Here is a 13,266-nt window from a genome sequence, read left to right on the forward strand (position 1 = left end):
TTTTGATATAATTGGAACTTTTGTAAGGAAGAATACGAAGGCATCTGTTCTTGTCACGGTATATCTTGGAAGAACTGTTATTTATTCGTACACAGAAACGTACTTAAGTGCTGTTATGCACTTACATACATATTTACATATGTTTGTTTTGTCCTATTTTTCACTCTGTTTTGTTTTTATCTTCAAAGAAAGAAAGATAGTAGGGCTTGAAAGAATGTAAAGCAGGCAAGCAAGTTGTGACAAGTCTTTTAAATTACATAGGACTTGTTTAGGGTCAGGTGTAATGACGAGTAAATACCAGCCACATATGCCCCTCTTCGAAACTGAAAATGACCACCCATACTTCTCATTTTCAGAAAGCTCACTCACTTCCTCCCAGCATCAGAACTTGAGAAGGTGTCGACCGAAAAGCAACAGCAGCGGGGACATCGGAACAGCGCTCCTTGGCCACAGGAAATCCAGAAGCAAAATCCCCAACGCCCGCCAGTTGAGAAGAAGCAACAGCAGCGGCGACTTCGTTTACCAGGCTCCTCCACAGAGGAGCGACTCTGTTCAAGAAACCAGCGCCTGCAGACCCAAGATCTGCAAACGCCTTTTGAAGTCCCAGGAGGGGGCGCATGTTGATAAGCTAGAGCCCTTGCGAAGGACCAAGAAGGGCGACGCCAGGAGTGGTGGTATCCCGCCTATCAAAACACCTGAATCGAAAATGAGTGAAACCTTAGCACCTCCGGATGCGGGATCAAGAGCAGCTTCGCCTGAGCCTGGTGGCAGAGGGTGAGATGTGCGGACGATTTTAGTCCAGAATAACTGTGATTATCTAGATTTAATTATGGAACCTTTTGTAGAGAAACTGAGACGTTACGAGATGAGGCATTGTGAGAAATTTATCTTAAGGACTGTAGACCAATGTTGATAATATGATACGCAATAGTATTTGTCTTGAATATTTGTTTAGCAGTTTTTTACATTTATCTCTTGAACGACTTCAGATCGCCCGGGAGCGGCAGAGCGTCGCCAAGTGCTGCTGTGGACGAAAAGGCTAAGTCTATTATTAATAAAACGTCTGATACTGATAAAGTAAGTAATTGGCTAACTTGTTCATTTTTCTGAGTCTTCTCATTTGGATATCGCTTTTCTATTATGAAATTTGGTTAGTAAGAGTGAAAGAAATATGACAATTACAATTGAATGTACTATCCTGGGAAATAAGTTGTTTTCTTTTTAAACAGCAACTTTGCAAATTAGAAGAAAGTTGTGATTTAGAAAAAATGTAATTCCATTTTATAAGGGAATTATACATTCATGACTTTTAAAAAGATATGCTACGTCGTAGATAAATATTCCTTCCCTTTTTAAAAGAAAGTCTGCTTTAATGAGATTTTTCCCACAGGAGATTCTGCTCGCTGAAACATTTTTGCCCTCTTTTTTTTTTTTTTATCCTGCTTTCAAGTAATTACCCCAAAGTTCCTTCCATTTTAAGACAGAAAATTTCCTTTGCGCTGAAAAATATTACTCTAAATATATTGCTCTTACAAGGAACCCTTCTCTTAATTTGAGAAATCTGGCCTCATGAAAATTTCCCCCTTCATGACAAACTTAATTATTGACTATTAATGGCAACGGCTCACCATAGTGTCCCCTCTATAACCCTCGTCTATTTCGCCCCTCTCCTAATCACAGGTCATGGAACAGTATCTGGGACAGGACAATGAGGACAGCGGGAAGAGCAAGTCCGGAGGGGGAGGAGGAGGAGGAGGAGGTGGGGGTGGAGGTGGGGAGCCCTCCGCCCCTCCCTCCCACTCCCGACCCAAACCCATGATAGAGGACCGTGCCCTGCAGGCGCTGCTCGCATCCCGAAGGAGGAGTCTGGAAAATGCTGGCAAACCAGAACCGGTTGGTGGTACCCTGTGTGTGTGTGTGTGTGTGTGTGTGTGTGTTTGTCTGTGAGAGAGAGTGTGTATGAGAAGGAGCTTGCATATTTGTGCGTGCGTGGAAGTTGCGTGCATGTGAGTTTCTGTATGAAGAAATTGATCTTTGCAATGCTGTTGTTGACGTGATTGGATGATGGGCTGGTTTCATGTTTGTTTTTGTTAAGGCAAGATCTTGTGTTGCAGATGATGTTGAATGTGTATTGTACTGTATGTTTTAGCGATGTGTTGTTTGTGAATGTGTTCTTTTCCTTCAAGATACTTTTGTTGGTGACGGAAATTTTTTAGTCTGCAGTTAATGTACGTCTAAAATCCTTCAGTATATATCTGCTGACGAAAGTTTTCAATGTTTTCTGTGATTCTGGAGTAAAATTTAGCCCTTGCGGAATATCTAAAACAGTTATTTTTACGTAAAAAAATAAAGCATCACATGAATTAATGCCTGTGAATTTGAAGATATATCTTAAATTAAGGGTAAATGAGACTCCTATTGAATAATGTCTTACGAAGGTAGTTCTTGGATTAGGTTGTTTGTCAGAGATCCCTTGAACTGGTTGTAGGTACCCCTTTAAATAGGCCGTTACCGAGGTGCCAGTCTCATTAGGAATTATACATATTCATATCAAATTACAAGCCTTGAATTAGGAATTTTATGATGTGATTATATTTTATTTGGGGTCCTCATGTAGTTTTTATTTTTAATTTTTTGGTAATTTGAGATTATCAATAAATGGGTCTGACCTGCAAAGTGCCACAGAGTTATTGTATATTGTATGTGTATTAATTTTCATTTACAGAGGTGCATATTTAGAGTGTGTAAAAAGGACTATATTTATATATATATATATATATATATATATATATATATATATATATATATATATATATATATATATATATGTATATATAAGTGTGTGTGTATGTATGTATGTATGTGTGTTTGTGAAGGGAATGGTCGACAATAAGTGTATAATTCGTATATTGGCAGGGAAGATTAGGAAACCTAGGAAATGCTTCGTGGATGGAGTGGAACAGGTATTGGAACAGAAGGGCCCTGATATTTGGCAAACGATTGAGTGTATTAAGATAGAGGTCACTGGTGTAGTATGCATGAAGTGGCTAATGTTGCGAAAGGTTACGCACAGGGTTCATTCTTAATTCATCAATCAAACGACCAATGTGGCAGTGACTAAGGTCTCGTTTTTCCATCTTGTATAACGTACATATGTTTGTGTGTTACATGTGTGTGTGAGTGTGTGTGTATGCGTTTGTCTTGGACAGCGAATCTGTGAAAGCCTTTGAGGAAAGGTGAATTGATTGCTTGACTTCATTTCTTGACTAAGGAAGCGAACGAAGAAGAAAATCAATGTTCCATTCATGATTAGATAAAGTGAAAAGTTATTTTTGATTTCATAACCAGTACATAAATGTAACAGCTTTGTTTAAACAAATTTCCAAACGTTTATTGTGGACAAGAGTTTCTATTTGTAGTTTAGAATGTGTACGTTTTTATGCCGGTTTTGTTTTATTGCTTTAAGAATTCAAAGTATGTTCCCGATGAAGAGAATTTTGTAAGAGTGTTTCTGTCTCATAAAGAGAAAAATACGAATCAGTGAGGTGGATGATGAAGCTTAGTTGTGTTTTTAGGTGAACTTGATGACGTCAGGTTGGTGACTGCAGCTTTAATACTAATTGTAAATGAAACTTCATTTTGGAGTACGAGTCAGCCGCATTCTTTTGCAGAAAGACCGAAAATATTCGTATGAAAAAGTAGTTTAAAAGTCAGACGACCTTGATTTTTGATTCAGAATAGAAACGAGATTTTTAAGATTCTTTAAAAAATCGACCATTCCATGACTACCACTTACAGTGATTTCACGAAGGAATCGCTCTCGCTGTGATTTTTTTTGTTTGTTTGTTGCAGTTTTGCAGTTTTGTAAATAATCGAAAGCTGCACCTGTCTATACACATCAATATTTTTCCCCATAGCTAGAATCGACATGTGTTAGTGTTATGCATCCACGATAAAAGAAACCATCTATAGTTCTCATTTATATATATCTTGAAGGATTGCTGGCTAGTTTTATTATTCATATACAGAAGAAAAATTTGAAGGTTTTAGGATATATTGTGCCATTTTATTAATCATGAAATTTTCATTCCTAGTTTTTTTTGTGTGTATGCTTTCGAGGAGCTTGAAAATCAAATCCTTAAGACGATTGGTGTAGAAACCCAAGTTTTCAAAATGTTTGGCTAATGATTAGGCAATCCTACATCCCTTTGTTTAATGTTAGTCTTTATAGTAAAAAGACTGGAAGTTATTGCAATTTTATTTCTTAAGCTTTTCAGGATTTGTTTACTCAGTAATGTAAGTTGAATGCCTAGACTATATATATATATATATATATATATATATATATATATATATATATATATATATATATATATATATATATATATATATATATATATATATTTACACAGTATATAATGCCGTGAAGTTTTTTTAAGTAATTACATCAGTTTCAAGATGGATGTCCTATACGGAGTGCGAATAATCAGCTTGAGTACTGAAACTTGCACCATATTGAATAAGCTTACGCGTGAAGAACCTGGCTGCCTAAGTAATTATTTCTTGGGTGTTTTCAGGCATCACATAAAAAACACCAGGTCTTAACAGTGTCACGTGAGTGGCTGCGAGCAAGAAAGTTGACATGGCTAAAGTTAAAGAGGTCAAAGTCTGGTTAGGTTAGCAAAAATGACCGAATTAGGATCAACACGCATACTTGAATGACAGAAAGAAAAATGAACGTACTTGAAACAACACGCAGGACTGTGAAAGTAACACAATCTCAATTACCCTTTTAGCGAAGAAAGAAAGGACAGGAGAAAAACGGAGAGGGAGAAGAGGAAGAAACGAAAAAGCATGTTTCCGAAGAAGCGGCGTGCATGGCGCAGCAGCCCAACGATCCCCCTCCCTGGATGAAATTCGAGGTGGTGCGTGGCGGGGCTTGATACTGAGAGGAGGGGGAGGGTAGGGGGACCTGGGCCTGTCCATTATAAAAAGAAAGGGGGGAAGGAGGGAAAGAGGGAATCCACCAGTGCAATGGACTGAGTGACACTCCCCAAATGGAGTCTTTTCATTATCTAAATATATTCTGGAATAAATAGATGATGTTGGTTGGATAAAAATGAGCTATTACAGACGGGAGATGGGCGTCCAGTCCGCCATAAGGCTACGGCGCTGTTTCATCGGATCGTTTGTTTCGTTCACAAATCTTATTCGTTCCCTGCCTCCGTCGTTGTGTCAGCCATTGCCTGTTTAGTCAATTGTACTTCTATCTCTGTACCTTCATCTTTTATCTTTTTTTCTTTTTTGGTGTGTGTGTCAGTCTGCTGCCTGCAAAATTATTTTACATTAGAGTTTGTCGATGGATGTCTTTCTTTTTCTACCACACATGCACGTCTGTCCCCCTATTTTTCTTTTGTTGATCGTGCACTGATCTCTCACACCATGTATCAGTAGTTTCTCTCTCTCTCTCTCTCTCTCTCTCTCTCTCTCTCTCTCTCTCTCAGCGTTTTGCCTGTAACTTCACTATAGCGACTACACTTAGCGTTTTGAAGTCATAAAGATTTTTGGCTGATTACGTTTTGTAAATATAAATTATGAAGTAACATAGGGATAGTCAAATGAATGAATAATTTTATCATTATCTAGAAAGTTAATTGGCTCCTCATGTTTATTGATTAGCCAACGAAATAGGAACGATTAAACACTGCCTGCATTTCGGAAAATGCCCCGACTGGAACCATCTCCCCGTGGGGTTTCTTTTCTGCCAAAATGATACTCGGCTTTGTTATGGCGGAGTTTATGACAGCATAAACTCCCGTGACGCGTCAAAGACTTCCTGGAAACTTTCCTTTCGTTCGTTATGAGGTAGAATGCTGACTTATTTTGGCAGGAAGTTAGCCGCATGCAAAAAAAAAAAAAAAAAAAAGCGTTCGTCATTTATTTTTTTTGCAGTCTGTAATCTCTCGTTTTTGTGGATGAAATAACTAACTCTTTGATAACGCTAACTGACGTAGTGGGTATTGTCCATTAAAAGCAAGATCTTTGCCCCTATGCCTCATGCTTCACGTGTTCAATGTCTGCATGGTAAAGCAATGGTAATATGTTGGCGAACTAGGTAGAGAAAGATAGGGGATGGCAACTTTGGTCACCCGTAGTTCAGATCCGTTAAGATATTTTATTTCACTGAATATCGCAGGACGATTCTAAGGCATCAGAATATATATATATATATATATATATATATATATATATATATATATATATATATATATATATATATATATATATATATATATATATATACACACACAGTATATACCACCTTTGTGTTCATTTCGCGAAGCGATCGATAAGCAACAACGCCGTTTGTGTGGCTGACTTTCCTCTTCTCTTCTTCATCTTTTCACTCTTTCCTTTTTTTTTATTTCTTTCGTGAGTGACACGACGCCATTTATCCGTCGGAATATCCATGACGTGCGAAGGTGGTTTGAGTCTGTTCAAATGATTCGTGGAATTTCCTGGCCATTTGCGGCTTAAAGGAATTCCATCACGAATACTTCCCTCTACGATGTTTGTCCAGAGCGAGAATTTCGTGACCTGCAAGTTTCTTTTCGTTCTTGAATTACAGGTTGCGATTTATCAGTAAGTTTCGTATACACAGTCTTGTGTATGTGTTGTGTGTTGTGTGTGTGTGTGTGTGTGTGGTGTCTTTCTGGTCGCTCCTTCCCTCCCAGTTCTTAAATCCATAATGCTTTTTCTTCCTCAATGTTCCCAGGTACCTGTAAACGACTTAGAGCCGAATCTTCCATCAGCTGTAATGTGCAAATGAATTTAATGACTTTGCCTGTAAGCTAGATTTAAGATGCTGCTGTATATTTTAGTGTGTTTATATGAACGTGCGCGGATATCCTTAAAAACCATTTCCCGAGATGGTAGCTTTTGTAAATGAAATTTTCTGAACATCATCCAATGACGCATTGCCTAGTATGTTTGTATGTATGTCGTCAGGTGGAAATTTCTTGTCGCATTTCGATGGACCCCAAGTTTGCCGCATGCAGTGTGCCTTGTGCGGTCAACTGCTGACGGCACTCAAAAGTTCACTGCAACGTTCCTTTGATCCCAGTTCTTTTGTTTTCTGCTCGTCATTTTCCTCCCGTTTCTTTGGACTTTTTTTTCACCTACCTGTTCAGCTTCTGTAACTGCAGCTGGCTCCATTTTTCACCTTTAAAGAATAAGCCTTTTGGTCAGCCTTATAAATAATTGTAACCATAACCAAAACAGCTTGGTTTCAGCAACCTCGTCCCAAAAGATTTGCTGAGAACCAGAAGTTGATGGACTGCTCTATGAGCAAGGACCAGTGCTGGCATAACGCCAGCTTAATCATATACAAAAGAACAAGAATTCTAACCTCTGGCTTAGAACGATAAATGAAATGCTAAGAAATTCACAATATCTTGATAAGCTGTTATGTAATAAAGATCCACATTTATATAAATAAGCTGTGTTAATATGCAAGGGCTAAAACAAAGACTTTCGGACACCTGAATGGTGTTCCTCCGTTCAGGTGTTCGCAAGTCTTTGCTTTATCTTTAGTATATTAATACGTTTCATTTATATAATTATGGATTTTTATTTGATATACGAATTGATACATGAATCATTTCTTGTTTCATTAATGTATGCATTATGTACGTATGTACCCCCTTAGGGGTAGTGCCGTTAGTGCGCCTCTTGCGGTGCACTGCAACCCCTTTGGTTCCTTTTACTGTACCTCCTTTCATATTCTCTTTCTTCCATCTTATTTTCCACCCTCACCTAACAATTGATTCATAGTGCAACTACGAGGTTTTCCTCCTGTTACACCTCTCAAACCTTTTACTGTCAATTTTCCGTTTCAACGTTGAATGACCTCATAGGTCCTAGTGCTTGGCCTTTGGCCTAAATTCTGTATTCAGTTCAGTGTACGTATGTATGTTTGTATGTATGCAAGTATGTCTATGAAACTCAAGTTTCTGAAGTTGCTTTTCTGCGAAACGTTCTTTCTGAGGAAGAGACCTTCCATCGTGACTCATACCCTGCGCGACTTCCTTCCGTGACCCGGATTGATCGCCAAGGCGAAACATGGCAGTCGCGGCATAAATAGAACTTTACAACATTTTTTTTTACCTCCATCCCAATATTTTCTTCTTTTAGGATCCGAGAAATCCTGAAATAGTGTCTTTTCGTAATTCCGGGTTAGCGTGATCTTTAATACCCGGAAATTACTCGGTCGTAAAATGCGAGGCCGATTTATGAAACGCTGCGAAATAATTAGGATAAAGTTACAGTATTCCTGCGTTTCTTCTCTTTCTCTCATCCAAGAGTTGTTCTGCAGTTTCCTGAATGTTGTGTGTCTTTTCTCCTGAATGTTGTGTGTCTGTTCTCCTGAATGTTGTGTGTCTTTTTTCCTGAATGATGTGTTCTTTTCTCTTGAATGTTGTGTGTCTTTTCTCCTGAATGTTGTGTCTTTTTTCCTGAATGTTTTGTGTCTTTTCTCTTGAATGTTGTGTGTTTTTTCCTGAATGTTGTGCGTCTTTTCTCTTGAATGTTGTGTGTCTCTTCTCTTGAATGTTGTGTGTCTTTTCCTGAATGTTGTGCGTCTTTTCTCTTGAATGTTGTGTTTCTCTTCTCTTGAATGTTGTGTGTCTCTTCTCCTGAATGTTGTGTGTCTTTTCTCCTGAATGTTGTGTGCCTTTTTTTTTACGTTGCTCTTAGTGAGTGCTTTTTCTTTATATATATATTTACTTGTTTATTGTATCGCGTAATTTATATTTTTGTTGCGTTTTTGTATGTACATCACGTGATTTTTGTTTCTCATTGGCCTTCTTTGTTAAATTGCCTAAAGAGGAGTCCATTTTTTTTTCATTTTGTTTATATCTCAGTCAGATGACCAAAAACTGTGCATGTTCAACCTTTCCAGGTCATGTTATCAGTAGATATGATTTGAAAGGTTAAAACGTTTTAGTTCAACAACGTCCATTTTGTAAGTCCGGTACAAAGTACGAAGTGTGCTTGTTCATTTTGGTATCGATCATGAAATTGAATTTCTTCCCTCGCGGAAAGGCTGTTATTTGATACTTGTGTCCAAAATGCTAAAAGCCTTTACCTGGAGGATCAGTAGTGTTTGGAATCGCAATATTGATCTGCCTTCAAATACAATGAATATATTCACAATATGATTTTAGTCAGTGAATCCTGACGTTGATTTTGAAGATGATAATTATAGTCACATTATTCAGTATGTTTATGTATCTATGCACAGCAATAATTATGCTTAAGAAAAAACTATACTAATGATCATTGTTTAGAAAAAGGTGCGCATTTTTTAACTGAATTTTGGCGTATGCAAAACTAAAGTATTGATGCCTTAGACTGTCATATATCATTTAAATATTACATAAAGGGTTGCGGGTGACCAAAAGAGGGGAAAGTAAGGGGAGATAGGCCCGAGAGACGATTCCCATGTCGTCACCAATTGACTGAAGGCCCGGATGGTGAGTTGGGTCCATCTCTCCGTATCATTATTAGACTGTAACCTTAGCTGATACCACCTGCTAACACTTTCTCAACAGAAGAGGAACGATCAGCGCTAAATAGTCGCGATGTCACTTCCTTCGCCAAGCAAGACATTCAGGCGTTTTCTTTCGTGCCTTGAAGACTGCGCCTCAATGCCTGCTACTGTGGCATCACGATCGGCGTCTGAGTTCCTCTTGCGTGAGCTCTGTGACTCTCTCCTAATACCCCAGTAATGTCGTTGAGTAGCAACTGCCAATTTGCCTTCTGTAGGATGCTTTTTCCCCCCCATACGTTTCTCCTGTTGGGACGTGGGTTGTTGGACTCCACGTTAATCAGTAGGCATTACAGCAGAATGACTTACAGCAGCCCCCGCTACACAAAATCCCAACATGGTGCAAACGGCAAGACTTTGGGTCGCGACGAAATTGGGACAGATTTTCCTTTGTTCGTGGATAATTGATAGAAGTCCGTTCGTGGAAAGATGTGTATCTGCGAATTTGTTAAGTACAAAGAAAGAATAATTTAAAGAATGATTTACCTACGGTAATATGTTATATGCCACTGGATGAAAGTTTACCAGTCTTAAAAATAAACAAGTGATGGTTCTGACAGCTTTGTTTTGATTTTAGAATATTGGTTTGCATCACTTTTCTCTTATCCTTGATAAATTGTTTTTCTCTTAAAATTGGCAAACACTATTCCTGGTCTATTTATATTAACTGTTGACTCACATTACACGTTGGCGCCATCTTTCTTTCAGATTATTTTATTTAATATACGTAATTTAGATAGTTATTTGTTACGTCAGTATTCTTACAAGCTCATTAAAGAGTGCAGTGATGAAGAATAAGAAAAATGGTCGTAAAAATAACTAGCAAATCTAAGGAAGTTTCTGTTATCAAAATGGAATCCTGAAGTTAACAAGTTGCCAGGTAGTTTCTTTCTAAATTATTTCGTTCCTCAGGTAAGAATGCAGTTTTAACAAATGAGAACAGTATTTTTCATTTGTCGAGTCAATATCTTGTGTCAGTGCGAAAATGCTGACGTAGTGGTGTAGTTCGGTGTCCCATTAAATCAACTGATGCAGGCGCTGTAGTTGGTCCGTGCAGGCCATGACTATAGACTAGAGACTGAGTCTGGTATGGACATCTCAGTGAGGGTATTTAGCATAATTACCTTCTTATTATATTATCTCTTGTTGTTTAGTGCCTTCCGTTTTTTCCTGTTTATTCTTTTTTTTTTATTTGCTTTTGTAAATGTTGTGGTGTCCACTTCCCTAAAAATTGTCATGAGGAGTTACTCCGCAATGAAGGAAATATTTTTACCTTTTTACGTTCAAGTATATTATATTAAGTGAAGTCCACATGGAACAATATTAAACTGAATTTAATTCTCTCGTGTTTGTTAATATTGTTAAGTTTGTTCGTAAAGGTTTCAGTTACTTTTGCTTGAGTTTATACCAAATTTGTTAAGTTAACAGACCAAAGGGGCGTATCAAATTCAAAAGTTAACAAACCAAACGAGCGCCAACTGCAAACCACACTGAAAACATGTAAGAAAAGTCAAATAAAATAGGAAAATTCGTCGTTATTTCCATGGCAAAACTCACACAACGGAAAAGACATTTTTGAGAAGCGAAACTCTCACTATATTGAACCTACATGGATACATCAATTACACTTCTAATAGTATTAAAAAACCTACAGTGCTTTAATTAAAAATGAACCTAAAATGTTCCCTTAACGCCCAAAGATGAATCCATCAGCGAATGTCTGCTCGAAGGGTAAGACCTTTTCAATTGCCATTAAAGACAACGTGTGTCCTGTTCACACCTGTTGTATAGAGTGCCTTTTTCTCTTGTTTCATTAAAATGTTATTTTTTCCTAATTGGATCTTCAATTAGTAATAGTATTTGCAAGACATACTTATGTGAATCTCTTGATATCAGTTCCAGTTTTTTTGTTAACACTATTTTGTTTGACAGTACTTTGCGCTATTAGACAAAGCTTTTAGTAGTTATTCCATATGATGTTTGTTCTTAAAAATGTAATGTTTATTAGTTTATGTTCAGCTTTAAATGGTAGATTTGGGATCTTGAATAAGGATTTTATTCTTCTGAAGTATATTGACTGTGAGATTGACATCAATAAGACCACTTTACATACTGAGTAGATAGATGTGTTTAGAATATTATCTTCCATTTCCTGTGACAGTCGTCCTAGAAGACGAAAGTAGGCCTATGTTGCATCGTAAATTTCTCACTCATCGCAACGGCTCATTTCATTCTCATCCAACCCATTCACTATCCTTTCATCATTCAATCAGACGCCTCCTAATTAACCCAGAGCCGACGGGAAACACGCAGAGACAAGTCTCCCATCATTCATCATGGTGGCGAAGTATTAACTTGGATGAAACCTTCAATGGACAGCAAAACGTAAACATTGCCTCTACGTGTTTCTGTCATCCTTGGCATCCGCAGATTCATGGATCACGTACGGTACACGTTGCAAACGATCCATCTGTAAAGCTGTTGGGACAATTCAGCCTTCGATAGACATTAGTTATTTTCCTCTGCTTATTCTAATTAGCCTTACTTAAACTGAAAGTATGATTTTGCTTTTTTTTGACATTATTCAAACTTGGAGACTACAAATACGGATGTGCAGATGGCGAACCAACGAACGACTCGTTTATGACGCAAGAATTTGCATATTACTCCTTGTTAGATGATGATGAACCCCACCCTTTATTTAAGATAGAATAACACGTGTATGTATACACACACACACACACACACACACACACACACACATATATATATATATATATATATATATATATATATATATATATATATATATATATATATATATTCAGATTTACTCAATCACACAAATGCTTTTCAACAATAAAACTGTTCTTTATAGAATTTTAGGCTTAATTAAAAACGCTTTTTAGATTTCGATCAATACTGTATTGTAGTTGACGACTGAATTTTTTTGTAACTTCAGGCATCATAAGATGATCATGTTCCATAAGAAAAGTATATTTAAATATGCTTTGTAATGGGATATGGAATTGGTAGGGAACCGGTTGCATTTAGTGTCTGGCGATGTTTCGTAAAATTGTCTTTATTTTTCATTTACTTTCTCCCCACTACCTTCTGGGACTTAGGTTGATTTTTGTTTGTCGTTGTTGCCTCTTCTTAAAAATCGGAATGTAAGCCGGCGCAATACTTCTAGACCCTGGGTCTACAGAGCTCAAGGATCTGGTTTCAAGGGATCGAAAATATTTACCCTCTGCTGATCAAAGTTCTTCATTTCTGCTTCTGTCTTTTGGTCTTTTACAGTTACGTCTCCTTCTCTGAGTATCAGACGTGTGGCGATTCTGGAAAGTCCATTTTATTTGATTATAAATGATCTGGCTTCGTAACTAGTAAGATTTTATATCACTGGATTTAGCAGATCATTAGATTCTTTATCCAGACATCTGGCCATCAAAAATGAAAGGCGAACGTATGATTATTTAACGAATGACCCCGTCTTCGTAAACGCTCCATCTCTTGATGAACAAATCCAGGTTGATGTTTGTGCTTTTATTCTTGCTGTCTGTTAGGAGACGATGTTTTTACATCAGATAGCATGGATATCATTGCATACCTGGCATTCTCTGAACTTCTTTACCTTTCTCTTAAATCGCTTCTCCTCA

The 13,266-nt window shown here is 37.5% G+C and overlaps 1 protein-coding gene across 1 annotated transcript in view; it reads left to right on the forward strand.

Moving 5' to 3' along the window:
• Positions 1 to 283: 283 nt before the first annotated feature.
• The window catches only part of LOC136838935 (outer dynein arm-docking complex subunit 4), a 41,821-nt gene continuing 28,838 nt past the window's right edge, over positions 284 to 13,266 (forward strand). Inside the window, exons 1-3 of the mRNA XM_067104629.1 lie at positions 284 to 774; positions 990 to 1,077; positions 1,681 to 1,893. Of these exons, the coding sequence (XP_066960730.1) occupies positions 284 to 774; positions 990 to 1,077; positions 1,681 to 1,893 (792 nt within the window). The remainder of the gene's footprint in view (positions 775 to 989; positions 1,078 to 1,680; positions 1,894 to 13,266) is intronic.

The sequence above is a fragment of the Macrobrachium rosenbergii genome, chromosome 5, assembly GCF_040412425.1.
Source record: "Macrobrachium rosenbergii isolate ZJJX-2024 chromosome 5, ASM4041242v1, whole genome shotgun sequence".
Lineage (NCBI taxonomy): Eukaryota > Metazoa > Arthropoda > Malacostraca > Decapoda > Palaemonidae > Macrobrachium > Macrobrachium rosenbergii.